General features: G+C 42.5%; 4 protein-coding genes across 4 annotated transcripts; 1 reads left to right on the forward strand and 3 right to left on the reverse strand.

The window, feature by feature from the left end:
- Positions 46-2,316, reverse strand: LOC8054273 (60S ribosomal protein L14-1). Its single transcript, XM_002448139.2, has 5 exons — positions 2,189-2,316; positions 1,981-2,082; positions 568-697; positions 379-491; positions 46-297 (listed from the first exon to the last, which is right to left on the reverse strand). The coding sequence occupies exons 1-5, from the start codon at positions 2,189-2,191 to the stop codon at positions 238-240; spliced, it is 408 nt and encodes a 135-aa protein (XP_002448184.1). The 5' UTR covers positions 2,192-2,316; the 3' UTR covers positions 46-237.
- On the reverse strand, positions 4,618-5,331 carry LOC8054274 (antifreeze protein Maxi). Its single transcript, XM_002448140.2, has one exon. It carries the CDS (start codon positions 5,127-5,129, stop codon positions 4,677-4,679), a length of 453 nt encoding a protein of 150 aa, XP_002448185.2. The 5' UTR covers positions 5,130-5,331; the 3' UTR covers positions 4,618-4,676.
- Positions 11,487-14,243, forward strand: LOC8054275 (dCTP pyrophosphatase 1). The gene is made up of 2 exons (XM_002446740.2): positions 11,487-11,928; positions 13,717-14,243. The coding sequence occupies exons 1-2, from the start codon at positions 11,737-11,739 to the stop codon at positions 13,948-13,950; spliced, it is 426 nt and encodes a 141-aa protein (XP_002446785.1). The 5' UTR covers positions 11,487-11,736; the 3' UTR covers positions 13,951-14,243.
- Positions 17,409-20,622, reverse strand: LOC8075930. Its single transcript, XM_021463869.1, has 9 exons — positions 19,896-20,622; positions 19,455-19,606; positions 19,205-19,300; positions 18,916-18,978; positions 18,693-18,761; positions 18,487-18,589; positions 18,269-18,340; positions 18,016-18,104; positions 17,409-17,912 (listed from the first exon to the last, which is right to left on the reverse strand). The coding sequence occupies exons 1-9, from the start codon at positions 20,233-20,235 to the stop codon at positions 17,760-17,762; spliced, it is 1,137 nt and encodes a 378-aa protein (XP_021319544.1). The 5' UTR covers positions 20,236-20,622; the 3' UTR covers positions 17,409-17,759.

The following is a 20,910-nucleotide window of genomic DNA, read 5'->3' on the forward strand; positions in this document are numbered from 1 at the left end:
ATATTGGTCACATGAAACTGAAAGCCAGCCAGCAACAACATTGAATGGAACAAGGATGCAACACTTGATAGATACCAGAATATAACACTATCTCAGATTCAGAATAGCATTTTAGACAATATCTAAACAAGGCAGTTCAAAACTGACATCTTGACAAGCTAACTGGAAGTAATTCGTGCATTACATTTTTCAAGACATCGAAGCATAAAGGATCAAAATCAAAACCACCAAAGCAATCTAAGCAGCAGCAGCCACCTTTTTAAGCTTAGCAAGCTCTTGCCTGATGGCACCACCCCTCTGTTCAAATGACAACCATAACAGTATATTAGGGAATAAGCAGAATAGATACATTAAAACTGCTCATAGAATGTGTCAAACCTTGATCTTCGCCAACATGATCTTGAACCTGTCAAAGTCATTGAGCGATGCTCTCCTCTTCTGCACAATCAGCTTCTTGCCCCATGAGCTATTCTCCCACTTGGTTTTCACATCTGCAATCAGGATATGATCAGTGGTCTATAGACATCAGGTAGATTCTAAAGAATGAGTCCAGGGACAGTTAATCACCAGCTTCCTCCATTGCCTTAATCAATGTAGTCTTCTTTGGGACACGTTTAATGTCAATCTTGATATCAGTCAGGGAAAGCCGCTTGAAGTTCATTTGGCAACGGACCATGTCAGGGGCATCCACAAGAGCCTAATACCAGACAGAAAAGACACTTAAAACTTCAATCATCATCAGAAAACAAAATAATGATGATTATCATCGAACAAATAGCCATTGGTAAGTAATTTCAGTTTTGTATGTAGTGGGCTGATTGGCCAACAAGATCTCATTGACATGATTACCAAGAAATAATAAACAATTGTTATTTTTTATCCACAACGGCAAAGCCAAATTTCATTTCAAAGCAACAAGTTACAAGTGCTTAGTTCAATCACAGCAATGTCTATAAACAATAATAAGTGCCTGCAACTCTGACCATGAAGGGTTCAGCTGGCTAGGCAAGCCTCTCCAAGTTACCTAACTAGAGATTATCAGGAAACTAATACAGAATAGTCATGGCAAACAAAATATAAACTTTAAACTAGTAGAAAAATGTTTGGACACTGAAGGTACATATCAACTTCCCATATTTCACATAACGACTTAATGAATGGACTATATTTGTAATCACAGTAAAGCAATAGACTTGCAGAAACAGGATTTGATCCATTTACAGGGAAATGACTAATCAATATTTGTCAATCAAAATTCAATCTTGCTTAATGCAAGCATGTTGGTATGTCATTTCTAACAGGGGAAAAGAACATGGCAAATCACGTTGATGTCAACAAGTTAGAAACCTACTAGCTGCATCGTTGTATCATATAGAGAATATGGAAGTGCCACAAAAAACTTTGTAAACCAACATTGCAGACAAAAATTGCTGTAGGTCAACTGACAAAAATCTCAGAGCAGATATATACAATGATATATGCTTTGGGCGGTCTTCAATGTGTCTTCAGATTTAAGAGATTATGCAAATATTTGAAAATTAGACAATTGCAATTAATTTCAGCATAAACCAATTGCAAGGGGCTAATAAAGGTTTTCCATTTGTGAAGCAAGGGCATTTTGCAAGAAATTCGCTGTCTAAACATTCAGAATTGAATTAACTGGTAAAAGGTGGATCAACCATTTTCATAAGAGACTATTATTAGCATCAACTAGTGACCAGAGTTTACTGTACCAACTGTGGTATAAGTGATGTTGCTACTGGACTTCTACTACACAGATAAAAGCGGCTACGCAAGATAACTGGAACAGTAGTGATCAACAACCTAACGCAAAGTTCATAAAACCACAGCACCATCGAACACCTGGCATGTATCCACACCTCATCCCAAGCAAACCAATGGAGAGCAGCCCAAGCAAACCAATGGAGAGCAGCCCAAGCAAACCAATGGAGAGCACACGAGAGAAGTGATCCGACTCACCCTGTTCTGGTCGACGACGTCGACGATGACGACAAGGCGGCCATACTCCTTGCCGTAGTTCACAAGAGCCACCCGCCCGATCTCCACGAACCTCTTGAACGGCTGCAGAACCACGACATCAACAACGTGCGCAAAAATTAGCCAACAACGCCAACGAAAAAGGCAGCAAAAACCATCGATGCGGGAAGACATCGCGAGGACATCTTACCATTTTGGCTGCGGGCGGGGACGGCAGCGGCGGCGGGGCGGCGAAGCGGGGTGTGCGGCTGAGGAAGAGGGGTTTTGTTGATGCCGCAGACGTATATAGAGAGGAATGGGATGTGGGTGAGCCGATGGATCTTGGGAAGACGGATTGTAGCCGTCCGATCTAGGTTAGATGAGTTAGAGGCCTTTCAGGCTGATGATGACTTTGGGCTGGCTTTGGATAGTACTTGTAAAAATTGTTGGGCTTCATTGTGTGGGCCGCTGGGCTGGCCTTTGATTGAACTTTATCTCCCATTTCCGGCTGAGTCAGTATTTTTCCATTAAGGCCTTAATTCAGTTGAGACTTGAAATTGGGCGTGTTTGGTTTGCTCATATATGTGTCGAGTTAATCTTTGGCATATCTCGAGATATGAATAAATGAGTCTCATCTCAAAAAAAAAATATGAATAAGTGGAACATGCCTTATCGCATTTTTGGCACCAAATACAAATAATCAGTTTGGCCTGGCCGCCTGGTGTAATCTTTCTTATTAGGGGATTGTTCTGGTTCGTATGGTATGCCATTTGTGAAATTAAAAGACCGGAGCTTGGCTCTAAAACTCAAGAAAATTGTACGCAGGCAGCATAACTGTTGTGGTGTCCCTTAGAGCAACTCCAACAGATATGCTATACATGTTATCTATGCTACTTTTACATTTTCAAAGCAAAAATTAAAGTCCAACAGGTGTGCTATCTGGTTTGCTAAAATAGCAAGTTTGCTATTCCTAAACTTTCGTTTGTCATATATAGCATGTCATCCTCACTAGCTATCCTATACCAAAACTGTTGTTGAACTCTATGTTTTGAGTGAGTTTTTTATTTTACACAATGGCTAAATCTTATAGTTTAGAATATAATTTTACCTAGTCTCTTGGAGATGCTCAAGAGCCCCTCCTAAAATTGAGAGTTTACAAACCATTGATTTAATGACGTTCCTACCGTAAGTCAAGATGTGAATTTTCCTCCATCTTGAGTGTACAAATTCGATTCAATAGTCCATACTGGTTTGCAACAACCCCTCACATTTTATTCTTTTTGTTCTAGTGTCAATATAAGTGGAGTCGTGGAGGAGCCACCGGTTGCAGGCCAAGCAGGGTTGCCGGTTGCCGCCATAGTGGGGCTCGGCGAAGGGAGCATGTTGTCGTGGGCCATTGAGGTCGCTCTTTGCGTCGACCGGGAGCTGGAGCATATATATGGAAAACATGAAGACTTCTTAAAAAAGATGTTACTCCCTCCATCCCAAATTGTAAGTCATTCCAAGAATTTTGGAGAGTCAAAGCATTTTCACGTTTGACCAAAATTATAGAGAAAAATACTAAGATTTGTAACGTAAAGTGAGTATACTATGAAAATATAATTAAGAAAGAATCTAATGATACTTAGTTAGTACCATAATAATTATTATTTTATAATATAAATTTGATCAAATTTGATCAAATTTAAAAAAAGATTCTTGGAATGACTTACAATTTGGGATGGAGGGAGAACATAATAACTTAGCACACATCATCGTTTTTATTAAAAAAGAAAAAGAAAAAAAAACTTAGCACGCATGGAAGTATAACCAGTTATGCTTCCATGTACTTAGCAAAGCATAACACAATACATTCGAGTGATGTTACAGAATAACTTTGCACACACATGGAAGCATAACTGTTCAGATCATCTTATTCAAGATCTGGGATTACCATAACCAAATAACTCTACTGTAGAAATCCCTGCCTGTTCCCTCTCTTCGATTTGCTTCAACAAGTCCTTATCATATCTCTTCGTCCCAAATTGTAAGTCATTCCAAGAATCTTGGAGAGTCAAAGTATTTTCACGTTTGACCAAAATTATAGAGAAAAATACTAAGATTTGTAACGTAAAGTGAGTATACTATAAAAATATAATTAAGAAAGAATCTAATAATACTTAGTTAGTACCATAATAATAATTATTTTATAATATAAATTTGGTCAAACTTAGAAAAGTTTGACTCTCCAAGATTTTTGGAATGACTTACAATTTGGAACGGAGGGAGTATTTACTAAGAAACGGTTCACTCCCATCAGCGCTACGATATAACTCCAACGGCATATACTGGTCATGGATATGTGAGGTGTCTTCTCCTCTTGCAAGAAGTAAATCGACATGCCTTCTTTTGCGAAGGTAAATGGCTGCTATCTTTGGATCTTCAGGAACACAGGTGTTCCAGTTGTGCGCATGCTGTGCATAATGCTTGAATAATTTGAACCGGCGTGTCATCTCAGCATGGTCGCGTTTCTTCTTGTAAGGCTTGTTTAGTTCTCAGAAAATTTTGCAAAATTTTTCAGATTCCCCGTCACATCGAATCTTTAGACGTATGCATGGAGTATTAAATATAGACGAAAATAAAAACTAATTGTATAGTTTGGTTGGAATTGATGAGATGAATCTTTTAAGCCTAGTTAGTCCATGATTGGACAATATTTATCACAAACAAACGAAAGTGCTACGCGACCAGCGCTCGGATAAGGCCCATACAGCTTCATCCGACTCCAGGTCCTTGTCCATCGGGATGATACCAGCATCTGACAACTTCGCGTAATAATCGGCGCAGGGAGAGGTGTAGGAGAGAGCATCGTCACGTGGCTTCGTGGATCCGTTCTCGAGACCTGGGCAACTTGGGCAGCTCTTGATGCGAAGTATGACGCCTGAGTCCCCGCGGCAGCGGGCGGCGGCGGCGCGCGCGGCGGCTGCGGCTACGCCGGCCGCACGCGCTGAACGGGACGCCATCGCAGCGGCGCGAGTTGCGGCTGCCGCAGCGGCGCCCGCGCGCGCTGAGCGGGATGCCATCTCAGCAGCGCGAGTTGCGGCTACTGCAGCTGAGCGAGATGCGTCACGGGCACGGGCAGCCCGCAGGAGAGCCGATGCCATTGTCGCCATGGCGGCGGCGAGATTCCACCTCTTTGGTTGCTGCAGATCTGGATTTGAGTCTAATTGGTACCCAGGGTATTAAATATATTCGGTAACCGAGAGGCCGAGACCCCCGCGCGTGCCCGACTTCCCCGTGTTGAAGCCCGATGTTCAAACCTGCCGAGGCCTTGTTTAGTTTCGAAAAGTGAAAACTTTTCGGTACTGTAGCACTTTCGTTTGTTTGTGAGTCCAATTATGGACTAACTAGGATCAAAAGATTCGTCTCGTGATTTACAGCTAAACTGTATAATTAGTTTTTGTATGTGCCACAAGATTCGATGTGACGGGGAATCTTGAAAACTTTTTGGTTTTCAGGGTGAACCAGACACGGCCCGAATGCCCGATGTTTTATTTCCTGCCCAAATAAAAGTCACGTGTGGTCGGCTCTTGTAGATGTTTTTTTTTTCCATTTTGGTTATAGCTGTTTTATTTCCTTTTTGTTGCAGATAATTTTTTTTATTTTCTACGTCACGTGGTCGGCTCTTGCGGCTGATTTTATTTCCTTTTTTTTCTTGTGGCCAATTTTGGTCTGTGTTTAGTTTTCGAAGGGAAAATATTTTGTGACACTGTAGCACTTTTATTTGTTTGTGGTAATTATTGTCTAACCATGGACTAACTAGACTTAAAAGATTCATCTCGTAAATTTCGACCAAACTGTGCAATTAGTTTTTATTTTCGTCTATATTTAATACTTCATGCATGTATCTAAAGATTCGATGTGACGGAAAATCTTTAAAAATTTTAGGTTTTGAAGTGGAAGTAAACAAGGCAGCCTGGGCTTTGTTTAGTTCCGAAAAAATTTTGGATTTCGGCACTGTAGTATTTTCGTTTTTATTTGACAAATATTATCCAATTATGGACCAACTAGGCTCAAAAGATTTATCTCGTGATTTACAGGCAAACTGTGCAATTAGTTTTTATTTTCGTTTATATCTAATGCTTCATGCATGTACTCTAAAATTTGATATGACGAGAAATCTTGAAAAGTTTTTGGTTTTCGGGGTGAACTAAACAAGGCCCTGGTGAACGTCCAAGAACTAAGGTTCCCAGAAAATTTTGCAAAATGTTTCACATTCCCCGTCACATCGAATCTTTAGACGCATGCATGAAGTATTAAATATAGACGAAAATAAAAACTAATTGTACAGTTTGGTCGGAATTGACGAGACGAATCTTTTGAACCTAGTTAGTTTATAATTAGATAATATTTTCAAATACAAACGAAAGTGCTACACTGTCGATTTTCCAAAAAATTTCGGAACTAAACAAAGCCTAAGGCTTGAACGTATATTGTTTCTTATTTTTGCATTTGAAAGGTAGATTCCATATTGAAATATGTAATGAATCATATAATCGTATTTCAAATCATAAACCTTTATTTCAATGAATCATCAAAGAAGACTGTAACACACTTTACGGTTTGAATAGACATAGTTTTATGCCTCCGTCTGAGTTATTGTTCCACTAAATCACATACAATACTTTTTTATAAAAAAAATAAAAAGAAAACTAATATATTCCTCGCTTTTCTCGCCTCTCTAATGGCCTCTAATTGCTACATCACCTGTAAAAAGAAGCGAAATAGAAGAAAACATTAAAAAAACTTCATAATTAATAATAGAGTAAACCATGCATAAAAAATTCCTACAAACTCAGATAGTGATTTGTGCTTTCTTAAATGACTGGATAAACATCCATGAATCAAAATTTTTAAATGGGAAGAAAAGAAGTATGAAATCTAGCAAATAAACACAAGTAAAGATGGTAGGCGCCACCAACAGCTACTTGCGTGTATTACCTGACCCCTAAAGTACAATAAATAATAACAGCTCGTTCTCGTACTCTTCCCGGTGCCGAGCCTATTAATAATTGAACATCTAAAAACATGAGGGCAAGACAAGAGGAAGCCAAAATTACCTCGACAGAATAAAAAATCTAGACATGCACTGTATGGTATGCATATGCACCTTGCTGAATTGTTGGAAAGAAGACACCTATCTTGGATCACAGTTCTAGATATTAATATAAGGCTTATATTGCAGTGACAAATCAAGTACTACTACTCCTAGTGTTACTATTGGTTCTAGCTTCTTACCTTCAGTCTTGGTATGCAAAAGATGAACTAATGGCTCTCTGATTCACACATAGACCCATGTAAACTGCATTAGGGATCAGTTCCTAGTGCTGTTGGGACCATGGTGCTTCTTAAGAATTTGTCATGCAGAGACAACACAGAATAGCAAGTTAAGGTTGTCACCCTTTCTTAATGGTGAATCTAGTGATGCAGACAAGTGGGAGAAGTACCGCTCTAATTCCCATATTCCCAAGTTTTCATTGAAACGTGACATCAAAAAATTTGGATCATTGTGCATGTAAACGATTGCTAACCTACAAAATTTGTCATGGCAAAATTAAATAGTATGTCAAATAGCACAAATGCTAATGAATCTGCGAGTACGATGAATGTAGAAAATTAGTATAGATGCAGAGAGAGTGCTAACTTAAAATGGAATAGCTTCACTTGATCATAATTTAGGGTGTGACTGAACTTTGAAGTGTGCACTCCAAAGAAACATGAAATGCTTTGCCACCTATTGAACAAACAAAATATCATGCTAGAAAGGAAATGGTAAGAAGCGGAAGTTTGCCATTAGGAAACTACTTGTCATAGACAAGACAATAAATTAAAAGAATTTGGTTGCATATATATTTTCCAAAGCATATAGTATGGGTCCCACCACCGCAATGCTAGGCAAGATTAGGACAAAGGCATAATTTGCAAGTAAATAAGCAGCTAATCTGCCTCAGTGGGATAGTATAGATAGTTACAAGAAACAATAACTTTGATTTTGTAAGTAGAAGACCCTACATAATCGACAGGTTTAGGTAAGTGGCATCTCCAGGTTTAGTTGTAAAAGAATATATGTTGAGCAATTGTCAGCATACTCATTTCGTTCTTTATCACAACCACTGTAGATGTGCAGACAACAAATAAAAAAATGACCTGGCAAAAGCTAGAAGGTTAAATAATGATGATTCACACTGTCTGCTAGCAAACTCTAGATGGACACCTTGAGCTAATTAAGTAAAATTAGAATGAAAATTCACTACATAAATGCAATATATGCAGAGAAGCAGACACTTCTAGCTTGGAGATGAGAATAAAAGAGCATGCAACGCTATCTCTTGCTCAAACTAGCTTGGAGATGAGAAACAAACAATTGCATGGTCGTGTTGAAAATATACGTGACAAACATGTTGAAGCTCTCTGTTAGGGACCTGGACCTGGAAGATGACAAGAGGAGAGGAAGATTCGGATTGCGCCGACGGTGACAGCCAGTTTTATTGACAGAGAAGAAGACACGCTCCCTTCTACTTGCCCCTGGCTTAATTCTGTAGACAACTCATAAAAAACATGAGATATTTGTTAGGATGGTTCAACTTTGGCTATGTTAGGTCGATCTATTTTGGTGCTCGATGCTTGTTAGAAGCACGTTGTATGTTTGTTTAAACTCTTCTCTTTAGTAGAATGATCTGTAAATGTTTTATACTTCCTCCATCCCAAATTATAAGTTATTCTAAGAATTTTGGAGAGTCGAAACATCTCAAGTTTGAACCAAATTTATATAGTAGGATAATAACATTTATGATATCAACTAAATATCTTTAGATTTTTCATTAATTATATTTTCATATTATATCTATCTGATGTCACAAAACTTTGTAATTGTTTCTATAATTTTAGATGGTTTGACTCTCCAAAATTTATTGATAGAGGGAGTATATTGGGAAAAAAATTTTCTGAAAGACAACTCGAAGCAGTCTTGGCTTGGCCCGTGGCCCGTGCACTCCTCCTGAGGCTTCGGCATGGACGGACCTACAGTTGTGCCCGGGTATTTCCGGGCATACCCTACATTTTTGAAAAAAAATCTAATAGGTATTTGAGATATATACATGTATAATATATATAAGGTGTTAAAACTATGTTTCTCTGTGTTTCTGGGTCATTTTATTCAGCAATTCACCTCTAATTCAAAAGCAGCCCCATAAGCCACGCGAATCCAGACGGTCCATGACTCATCTAACCTTCCCACTCACTTTCCCACTCCCCCAAAATCCCAAAACCATCAGGCCTATTTCGTAGGGGTAGGGCAGCCGCGCACTGACGCACAGGCAGGCGCTTCCGCGACTCTCGACCGCTCGCCGCCGCTTTCACCGCACGTCGCCGCTCGCGATTCGCCACTGACCTGCAGGCAGGCGCTGCGGCCTGTGCGGACGCTCTGCGCTGCCGCTTCGGCGGCTCCATTCCCCGGCCATGACGCCCCCTTTGCTTGGACTCAGAGGTAATAAAACTCAAATCCCTTTCCTTTTTCCTTTGTTGGTTCTATTAAATGTCATTTTCAATTGCAAAATAAATTTTATAGATATGCAATACATTTGAACTACATGTATCTTTTATCTAAGTAGATCTAGGCCTTGTTTAGTTTTCAAAAAATTTCAAGATTCCCCATCACATCGAATCTTGTGGCACATGCATGGAGTATTAAATATAGACAAAACCAAATACTGATTACACAGTTTACCTGTAATTCGCGAGCTGAATCTTTTGAGTCTAGTTAGTCCATGATTGGACAATATTTGTCACAAACAAACGAAAGTGCTACAGTAGCCAAAACCAAAATTTTTCGTCAATTGAACAAGGCCCTAAACATTTTGTGTCGTTCATCCAAAATTTTTTTTACCATGGGTATACCTTGGTCCTAATTCTTGGGTCCGCCACTGGGCTTCGGACTGGAGACATGATGCACACGCTGTCGCCACTCGCCACGCCCTTGTTCGTGTTGCCGCCGCCGCCAAAGCCGGAAAAGGCTCGCGTTTGATGCCTCCATCATTTGCGCGTGTGGCGTTTGGTACCTCAGGCCAGGTGCTGCCGCGCTGACTGCCTTTATGCCAACCGCCGCCTCCCCCCACGGGCACTCCACGACAGCGGCACCGGCAGCAGCTCTGCTCTGCCAGGCCTGTGCCTGTGGCTGTGGCCAATCCGCGCTGCGCTCCTCCCGGCTGCCTGCCACTGCTGGAACAAGCAATCAACTCTTGGAAGTTTCAGTTTCCAAAAAAAAACTCTGGGAAGTTTCGCTCTAAGGCCTTATTTAGTTCCAAATTTTTTTTGCAAAATCGACACGGTAGCACTTTCGTTTGTATTTGACAAATATTGTCTAATCATAGACTAATTAGACTCAAAAGATTCGTCTCGTCAATTTCGACCAAACTGTGTAATTAGTTTTTATTTTCGTCTATATTTAATACTCCATGCATGCGTCTAAAGATTTGATGTGATGGGGAATGTGAAAAATTTTGCAAAATTTTCTGGGAACTAAACAAGGCCTAAACCATTCTGAACCCTCGGATCGGAATTCGGCGCTTGAGATGAAGGGAAAACTCACGCCGTGACATAGATAAAAAGGATCGGCGTGAGTTTTCTCTTCATCTTGAGCGCCGAATTCCGATCCGAGGGTTTATAATGGTTTAGAGCGAAACTTCCAAGAGTTCTTTTTGGAAACTGAAACAATCTGAGACCCGATCGATTGCACCCTCAAATATAGCAGCTCATATCCAAAAGATCCTACGAGATCACAGTGCCTCTTCTCAACTTTTATTTTTCGCCCTCTTTACCTGGACACACACACCTTAGGGGATGTTTGGGACTGCTCTGCTCCACGTTTTTCAGCTCCGCTATACGTTTTTTTGTCAAACGGTTTCAGCTCTATGCACTTGGTTCGATAATAAAAGGTGGAGTTGTGAGAGCACCTAAAGAGGTACTCCACCAACTCCAGTTTTTTGTGGAGCTGCTCCACGACGGAGTTTATAGAGCAGAGTTCGTGGAGCAGTTCCAAACACCCTCTTAATGTGTATGCAAAAACGGTAAGAAGACCGTTCAAAGTAGGCCTTGTTTAGTTTCGAAAAGTGAAAAGTATCCTAGGATCAAAAGATTCGTCTTGTGATTTACAGCTAAACTGTGTAATTAGTTTTTGTTTTCGTCTATATTTAATGTTTTATGCATGTGCCACAAGATTCGATGTGACGGGAAATTTTGAAAACTTTTTGATTTTCAAGGTGAACTAAACAAGGCCGTAATCTGAATCCTTGAGGGCCCTGTTCCCAAGGAACCGTTCCACGAACAATTCCTAGCCGAATTTATCCTTGAGTAGTAGTACTATTAACGTTTGATCAGCTGGAACGATTCCGATTCCTGGGTGGATTTCTAGCTAGCTGGCAATTGATCAAGTGCCTAGCGAATTCCAGGCGAGAAGTAACTGCATCGCTCTGTGATTTCTTAGGAAACAAGCTGTCAATCTGGATTATGCCCAGTCGCCCACTGATAAAAGGAAGTAATTAACATCGCTCTCCCTCGCCAGGCTAGGACCATTAATAATTCCCTGAATTGTTTACTACTACTAGTAATCCCTTGCCAACTTATGTACAAATCCCCCTTCCACCCACGCCGCCTCTGCTTTAGGAGTACTTCCAAAGCGCCGAACCAGAGGCAGGCACCTCGATCGGCAAGTGCTCGGTTGACATGGAGGGCGACAAGAAGGCGGCGGCGGCGGCCATGGCGGAGGAGGCTGTGGTGGAGCAGAAGACGAAGGCGGCGGCGGCTGCTGCTGCTGGCGATGTGAGCCTGAAGGAGCTGTCCAAGAGGCTCAACGACTTCGCCAAGGAGAGGGACTGGGAGCAGTACCATAGCCCCAGGAACCTGCTGCTCGCCATGGTTTGCATCTTCTTCGTCTCTCCGCTCTCTACTAGTCTTCAATTCTAATCCTGTGTTGCCCTTCGTCTTCTCGTGTTTCTTGGTCACGATCACGACTGAATAGCTTAGGGTTTTCTATGTGTTTGTCACTCGTCTTTTTTTTTCCACCTCTCTTTTGACGATTTTGATTTCCTTCGTTAATTACTAGTAGATCGAGAATTACGCCGCCCCCCAATATTCAGTCTACGACGGAAAGCATAAATTGGGCAAGTAGGACGGTCCCCATTGCCGTTGGGGACTCGTTTTCCTCGTGACGCCGAATGATCAATGGTTTCAAGGATCTGCTAACGTGTTTTTGGATGTATATCACTGCACACTGCACAAACACGTCGTGGCTAAAAAAGCATGCCTTTTTATTAGCTTTCAGGGCGTGACCATGCATGGCATTTTTCTTGCTGAAACAAATACTACACAGTACTACGCATGTCCAAAAATTATTTGAGTTCTGCATCTGTATTTTTAGTTTCAGGTGTGGTATAAGTGGTAACTCAAGTATGCATTGTAACTTCACGACATAGACAGTACTACGCGTTACTTGTTGTGATTAAATTAAACAAATTTTTGGTTAGCATTGCCCATCTCAAGACGACAGAGAATCAGTACTCATCGTCTGAGCAGGAAGCATCTCTAGAAGTCTAGTAGAATATCATGTGCACATAGACAATGTCTCCATCTCTTGAAAGAAGAGAACTATACTAGTAGGTCGCAGTTAACAACGAGGGGTATCCTAAAAAGAAATTCTTCATTCCAAGGCCACCATAGGTTTTGTTATCTGAATAGATTAAATTATCACCTTATAATGCGTTCTCTTTTGACCAACTGTTCATTAAGATTCTCCTTTGATTATTTCTTTGTTCCAAGTAGTGCGACTAGCTAGATTCTTGAGATCTATCTGATTTATTCGTTTCACTTAACAAAATACCTGAGAACTGATCATGCACGCATACCTACTATAGGTTCCCAGATACTTACATGTGTATCACAGGGGTTGTGGCGCCGCAATGCATCTAGAGTTTCGTTTCACTTATTACCTAGCTTAGAATTGATCATGCTCGAATTTATACCTTATACCTCTAGGTTCTAGTTACATGTGTACCACAAGGTGATGATGGTGCCGCAGTGCATCTAGAATTATTCTTCAGAATTTTGGTTTTGGAAGAGAAGGAAACTTCTTCATAACCACATTGATGGAGACAGGACCTAGCGTCGATCCCAAAATACAATCATTCTGCATTATCCCCTCCCTCACCTCCTGATATTTTTGGAGACTTTTAAGCGTGCTGCTCCTGAAAGATCATATGCCGTCCAGCAATCCAGGTGTGGGTTGGTTCATGGGAGCAAAATGGGACAAGTAACTAATCTCCGCACTGCCCATGGCCTGAGCGGAATGCAACTTTTCAGGTGTCACATCTCCGATAGAGTTGGATGCCACGTGGCCCCGGGCCCTGTTGAAGCAAATTTCCCGCGTCAAGATTGCTGTTGTCACCTCTGACGTGGTTATGTTATGTTGGTTCAGACATCAGGGTCACTGCTGATTTGCTGAATGATGATCACTGTCAGCTTGTGACTGAATTTTCTGAACCTGAAGGGAATTCGATTCGCTCCTCGTCATTCCGATTCTTTTTTTTATATATAATATAAAAAAGCATCGACCACACATTCTCGCTTGCAAAAGCAAGGACTTTTCATTTGTTCCATTTGTTAAGGAAGGCGAGAGCTTAATGATTTGATTTGTTTTGTGCCTGACAGATCGCTGAAGTCGGGGAGCTGTCAGAGCTGTTCATGTGGAAAGGGGAGGTGCGGAAGGGCCTCGCGGACTGGGACGAGGCCGAGAAGGAGCACCTCGGCGAGGAGCTCTCCGACGTGCTGCTCTACTTGATCCGCCTCTCCGACATGTGCGGCGTCGACCTCGGCGACGCCGCCACCAGGAAGATCGTCAAGAACGCCGTCAAGTACCCGGCGCCATCAAAGGAAGGCGCCTGATGACGAACGATACCTCCCGGCGTGCTTCTTTGATGCTTTGCGATGGCTGGTCCCTGCTAGAACCAGACAGATACATGAACTGATGCTTGGTGCTGTTCTTTTCTAGTGCCTTTTAATTCAAAGGTTAATACAAATATTGCTCGTCTGATAGCGTTTTTCTCTTTTTCAACTGGAGTTGGTCAGTCGGATAGCTTTTTTGTCGACTTTGTTGTGTCCAAAACTGAATCTATAAATGAGCAGAGCAAAAACAAATAAACAAGTAGTATGAGCAGTTTAAACTGTGCTACACTGAAGATTACCACACAGCAACTGGCACCGGCTGATGGCGACCGGGGTGCCGAAGACATGTTCCTATATTAATATTAGGGCAGTCTCAATGGAGTATTTATGATAGTTTCTATGTCTATTAATTACCTTAACAACTCAGTTTTTTTGCTGACATGGCAAAAAAATTAATGAAGAGAGAGATTACAAAATGAAGAAACGATTTCTTCCTGAAGAAACCAAGTCGACGCTAGCATCGATGCGTGAAGAAACCAGGCAAACCCCATTGGGGAGACTCGAGTAGTGTCGAGCGGCTTCCACACGGATCCAGTGCGCCACCGCCGCCGCCAATTTTCCTCTCGCGCCCTGGTTCTGCTACTCGCACGCGGCCGCTTGCGACCCGCCTCGGCCTCGCAGATGCCGACTGCTGTGCTTGGTCGCTGCTGCTGCAAGCATGCATGGGCGGAGGACGTCGGGCTCCCGCGTGGCCGCACAGGCTCGACGCCGACTCGCCAATCCATCTTCACGCACGCTGCCACTTGACACCCGCCTCACACGCGGTTACTTGCGACCACCTCGGCCTCGCAGATGCCGGCCGCCGCGCCCGGACGCTGCTGCTGCAAGCACGCACGCCTTGGAGAATGCCGCTCCTCTTCACGCGCAAGCCGGACCTGCAGTCCAGATGCACAGCCACACTGCCAGCAGTCGATGCCCTGCCACGCGGATGCGTTAGGTCGCTGTCGCCTAGCCGCCGCCGTTGTCGCAACAAACGTGCAAGCACAAGCCCAACGCTCCGATGGCCTGACCACCAGGTCGCCGCAATCACAAGCGAGAGCTGGGCTGGCCTTGCATTTCGAAGCATATTTTTTCATCCATGTGGTTTCTGCATAAAAGATCCGTATGCTAGAGAGGTGATTACGGTGACTGATTGGTTATTTTATTGTTTAGACAATAGAAGAAAATCTTGCATTGGAAAGAATAGTTTCTTGGCACAGTGTCCTATACTGTAGAAACTGCTACTGATTTCTTCCATTGGGACTGCCCTTAATAATAATAAGAACAGTGGAGAGGAACAGGTCAGCCTGCAAAGCTCATTTCCTTAGCGCGCTTTAATTTCTCCTCTTTTCGACTGCCCAACTCCAGCTAGCTCATGCAGCCCATTCCCTTGCCTAGCTAGCCCAAAACAAAAGCTCAACAATGGGTGCACCCAATTTTTTGTCATCTTCTCCAGCTCCAGTAACAAACTAACAATTCGACTTTGCTCAAAAGAAAAAAAAAACTAACAATGTGACCAGCCTGGCAAAATTGTCCATTCATAAGAAAAAAGTGTCAACAGATGTATACCAAAAACTATTTATCTAGAAAAACTAAAATGACCTATATAATTTAAAATGAATGGAATAGTTTTCCTTCCCAAACCGTAAAACCAGACATTAACCAAAACCACTTGCCATATACAGGACTAATAAGTCTAGTATTATGCTTGACCATGTAACCCTGTGGATTCGGTACGATTTTGTGCTCGGAGTAGCTAGAAAGCTAGTACCCGACACATCTTGGCCGTTTACTGGTCATCTTGGGCCTTGTTTAGATCCTAAAACTTTTTGGATTTTGAAAATATAGCATTTTTGTTTTTATTTGACAAAAATTGTCCAATCATGGAGTAACTAGTCTTAAAAGATTCGTCTCGTGATTTACAGGTAAACTGTGCAATTAGTTATTTTTTATCTATATTTAATGTTCCATACAAGTACCGCAAGATTCGATGTGATGGAAAATCTTGTAAAGTTTTGGGTTTTTGGATGCATCTAATCAAGGTCTTGGCCAGAAAGGTTGAGATGATGACCCATTATGGGTAGTGTGGGCGGCGGCCGTCATTCTCTTATGGCTAAAACCTCTACCCTCTATAGAGTTTTTGAATTGACTTAACCATATTTCATAGTACCACACACTCTCGATTATAAGCACATTCATGATTTCTAGCTCAAAAGTAATTATTGTGATGAAACGACTCATGTAAAATTGAACTCTACCCTAGTTCACGCTTCTTATTATACCACTTGCTATGCCCAGATTTAGTTGTTTACTCTATCCAGAATTGCTTTTGTGCAAACCAAAACTTTGCACCTTGGCATAGCGCAAATGTATATTCCCTTATTATACTAGGCAAGTCCTATGGAGTGCACTCAGTGTACTCATGTGGGTACGAGTGAGATGGCCTCAACCTATGGCCATTTCTATGTTCCTAATCCTTCAGTGGACTAGGAGTGAACATATAAGAGGTGTAGCCCGTGGATGTGGCATGGTTCACATGGGATGTATTTTTAAAACTTTTGTATAATTAGTTTTGATGTAGTACTTTTGGTAATGTGAAGTTAATGTGTTGAATAACATGTGATGTAACTTGACTACCTTTATGTTAGGTTGAATTTGTGTGAGCTATGTATGTTCTTCTTTAGCAATGGATCCTAGTTATGCACGTAGTGGATATCACGGTTTGTGTGATTCTAGGGACGACCGAATTAGTCACATTAAACCAAGTGCTGATCCAAGGATGACAACTTGATTTAGTCTAATTAATTAGAGGATCATCACAGTGGTCATAATTACAAAAACTATCATTTAGGATCATATGTGTATGTTTTCCCCCCTAAAAGGCAGCTCTAAGGTCATAGATATTTCACTGTAGATCTAGAATCAAGCACTTTTGCACTGCAATGAAAAACACTAATATCATGGCAATCTCAAATCCAATATTTTAAACAAGTGAATAATCCGCCCGTTCCCCAAAAATTAATGTTTTAGAATTTTTAGGATATAGTAGTTCTCAACAAAAACTATACATACATCCCTATTCATTAAAGGCGAATCATGCTAATTAAAGAATATAAGCCCCTCATTAAAAGGAATGCATGGAGTCATGGAGACATAATCTCAAATTGATATTGGCCCAATCTATTGTCCAATAGTTAAAACATCAATCGTATTTTGTGGGACAAGTTTTGTATCCTATTCTATTTTTTTTAGACTGAGGGAGTGCTAGTCACTAATCAGGACCTATTTATTTGGATACCATGGGCTAAGCTTTAATCACCTAAATTTTAGACCCTAGGTATCCAAACAGATGAACTAAAAGTGATGAAGTAATTTTTAACAGTATCAATCATGCAACATTGCAATTGTGAGAGAGGGACGGGAAAAAAGAGTGGGCTGCTATCTTCCTTGCACGCACGTGATATACTAGGATTATTACATACCTGGAAGTTGCTATTGTATACTATACTTCCTATATTGATTACAGCCTGCATATATTTATCCATATATGTATGTACAGATTATATCTACATCACTTTACATGACTACATGCATTATATTTTTTTCCCCAATCTTTTACCTATCTTGATGGTTAATTAACTAGATCAAAACTTGTCAGACGCCTCTGGTCTTCTGATTGATCGGTCGATCGATCATCCAGTACTACGTGCAATCAGCATAGCTAGCTATCCAGTAGTACACCACGCTGATCTATCCGCCACATCTTGCAGTTACAATGTGTCTGAGCTGCTCTCTTGACTTCTGACCTGCTGAATCCGCTGCCGTAGCCTTCTCCGGTGGTCGTGGATTTTCCAGAGCCCATGGCCAAGGACAACGGTGGAGTATATGCCGTGGGTGATCATAGGTGCTAGGATATTGTCGGTCTGCATTGTATCCATATCACACACAGATATTGTCAATCGTTTGCATGAATTATGTTTCTGACGAATTTAAATCTGATATCATGCATGGACCTACTATGCGTACCTGGATCCATTCGAAGCCAAGGTAGAAAGCCAAGATTCCTTCTAGAAGCGGGGAGTATATCTTCCTCATTTGCCTCCTCTCGTACCAAGCTGCAAATCCATGGATATGCCAAGGTTAAGACTAGTAATTACTTTCGCATTACTACTCTGCTATGGGCTGAGGTGTGCACATGTCTCTCTAGTATACAGTACACTCTTAACTACGTTGCAACATCAGCTCAGTTACAAAAGAATATGTGTGTGGCCAAACTAACCTGCAAATAGTTTCTTGAGGTTCTCCCGCCCTGTGCGCGAACGCATTGCTGGTGTCACAACATATGTAGGGTCTGAAATTTAAATGAACAATACATGTCACTTCACATGTATAGCCTATTACTAGATTTCAGGATCAATATCGTTGATTCTAGCTACCAGAAAACAAAAGAAACTAATTCGTGCAAATTAGGACTGTCCTCAGTAGAACATATATCACCTTTGGGAGCTGTGGCAATATAGTAGAGGGTTCCTGTGAGGGCTGCAGTGATGACTGCTGCAAACGTTTGAGCAAATGGAACCAAAGGAGGAACAATACCACTCTGCATTGCATCGGTACAGTTTCATAAAGACATATATTAGATGGTCTACTAGTATATCACAAAATTCAGTTTCATCTCAATTCAGCTGAAAGTATATATGTACCAGGGATGCAATCCCTCGAGCATCTTTCATTAGCTCTGTGCTTCTCAGGAAAATATCAGCCAATGCTCCCTACAATTTCAGTGTTTTTACCAGCATCAACACGAGCAAATTAAATGAAGTGAAAAACGTATGCTAATTACTTGCAAAGGAACGCAGTTTCCTCCACATAGTTGCAAGGAAGTAAAGTTAATGACCATAATGAGAATGAACAGGCAGCACATACCTGAATAGCTGCACGGTAGAAGAGCTCCTCACCAATTGAGCTAGCAGCCACGATGAGAATGAACTACAAAATATAAGAAAAGATTATATACTCCCTATTATTTATTGACTTTAGCTAGGAGCTCCAAGCCATTATATTCTCCATAACAGCTGACACATCTAGCATCTAGGATAGTGTTACTAGAGTAATTACACGTTCCATATTTCATTAGCTAGAATCTATTTAGGCTTGGAAATTTAAGTGGAAAATATGCACAGCCAACATTGACAGATCATCAAGAATACAGTACCTGCCATGGTGACATGCCATAGAAGAAGCTGCGAAGCTCCTCATCCTCCACATCACGGATGGCACGCGCGTGAGGCGAATACTTGACTACTTCATCCTGAAAGCAGAAATTAAACCACATGCACAAGTTATCTACTAGTACTAATTAGGCAGAGATAATAATAAAAGTAAAGGCAAATTAAATGGAATTGAAATGGGGCTAGCTAGGTGATCCGAGAGTAGAGCTGGGAATGAGAGGACGGTGTACATACATCAAGGATGAAGAGCAGAGCCATGATTGGTGGAGCTGCATAACCAAGCCCCTCGACAAGTGCCGTGAGAGATGGATGGAAGCCTCCCGTGCAGTCTATCCCGGCCATTTGGCATATGAATCTCCCGGTGAGCGCCATGGCCCCGTAGATCCCTGTGATCGCAGACATGGACAGATTGATTGACTATAGGAGGATTAATTGAATGCATGCATGCATGCTCATGATGCAACAAAATTCTTAAGGTCTTGTTTGGATGTTGTCGTATTCACTTCAATCCATGTGTGTTGGTGTGGATTGGAGTAGAATTTAGTTCAAGTTCCACTTCAATTCACCTCAACATGTGGATTGGTGTGAATCCGACAACATCCAAACAAGGCCTAACTTGATACTGTAAATTGAACTGGTAGATGATGTAGGGGTGTGGAAGCAGCAAGTACTGACCAATGCCATAGCTGAGCCTGACGACGGCCCCGAGCTTGTCCCACATGGCGAGCTCGGCGTCCCGCGCTCCGAACCCCGCCGCGCTCCCGGCTGCTCCGCCGGCGCCGCCTCCGCTAGTGGCCACGGGGGCAGCGGTGACCTCGACGACCCTGGGCCCATCGGCGGCGAAGCTGGCGCCTCTCCGTCGGCGGTCTGCCCCGCCGTCGTCGCCCTCAGCCGCCGCGCGGATCCAGCAGCTGGTGGCGCGGACCCGTGGGGAGAAGCCTATGGAACAGTGGGTGTAGGTCGCCGTGTAGTAGCTGCTACATCTGTGCGCCGAAACGGCGCTCCCCAGCTCCATGAATCTCCCTCTCTCTGCTGCGGCGCAAGGGCCGTCGACGAACTAGAACCAGAAGAGGAGGAGGAGGAGCCGGGCGAACGAACAGGTGGAAATGGCCGGCACACCGCACGCAGACAGAGAAGATACTTTGTTTTGTTTAATCTATCACCGGGAATAGATTATTCCGTTTTGCTCTCTAGCTAGCTCGGATGATCTGGACGGACGTTGTGGAGGAGGAGGGGTAAATAAGCAAGACTCCTACTGGAACGACAGGTGAAGAAGCTAGCGGACAAAACAAAATGGATGGATGGGAGACCAGCGGCGCAACGCAGGTCTCTTCCTTCCTCTCCGGCCGGCCGCCGCTAGTTTTCTCAGTTTTTTCAGCAGTTTCCCCTCCTCCTCCTCGTCTAGTAGTCGTCCGCCTGATTTTGACGGTGACTGCGTGCTGTGCCTGTGCTTGGTTGGCGGGTGTGGGCGCTGCCGGGCGCCAGATGAGAGGGGATTTGCATCCTCCAACCAGCGCGCCGCACGTCAACCGCGACGTGATAAGGTCATCCGCAGGCAAGAGTCCCGATGGATGACGCGGCAACAACGAAAACGGTTTGATTGGGCCAGCCGACGGAGCATATGCAACCAGCCCAGCCTAGATCGGCCCAAGGGCGTATTCTTCGCAAGTGCCTGCAAATGGAGCCCAAC

This window comes from Sorghum bicolor, chromosome 6, assembly GCF_000003195.3.
Source record: "Sorghum bicolor cultivar BTx623 chromosome 6, Sorghum_bicolor_NCBIv3, whole genome shotgun sequence".
In the NCBI taxonomy this organism is placed as follows: Eukaryota; Viridiplantae; Streptophyta; class Magnoliopsida; order Poales; family Poaceae; genus Sorghum; species Sorghum bicolor.

Excerpts from the sequence above, each read along its gene's own strand:
- LOC8054275 (XM_002446740.2), top strand. The coding sequence starts at position 11,737 with ATGGAGGGCGACAAGAAGGCGGCGGCGGCGGCCATGGCGGAGGAGGCT. Across the intron at positions 11,929-13,716 it reads GGAACCTGCTGCTCGCCATG|ATCGCTGAAGTCGGGGAGCT; the intron begins GTTTGCATCTTC and ends TGTGCCTGACAG.
- LOC8075930 (XM_021463869.1), bottom strand. The coding sequence starts at position 20,235 with ATGGAGCTGGGGAGCGCCGTTTCGGCGCACAGATGTAGCAGCTACTAC. Across the intron at positions 18,762-18,915 it reads TCTACCGTGCAGCTATTCAG|GGAGCATTGGCTGATATTTT; the intron begins GTATGTGCTGCC and ends CTGAAATTGTAG. Across the intron at positions 18,590-18,692 it reads CTCGAGGGATTGCATCCCTG|AGTGGTATTGTTCCTCCTTT; the intron begins GTACATATATAC and ends GATGCAATGCAG.
- LOC8054273 (XM_002448139.2), bottom strand. Across the intron at positions 698-1,980 it reads ACGTCGTCGACCAGAACAGG|GCTCTTGTGGATGCCCCTGA; the intron begins GTGAGTCGGATC and ends GTCTGGTATTAG. Across the intron at positions 298-378 it reads TCATGTTGGCGAAGATCAAG|AGGGGTGGTGCCATCAGGCA; the intron begins GTTTGACACATT and ends TCATTTGAACAG.
- LOC8054274 (XM_002448140.2), bottom strand. The coding sequence starts at position 5,129 with ATGGCGACAATGGCATCGGCTCTCCTGCGGGCTGCCCGTGCCCGTGAC.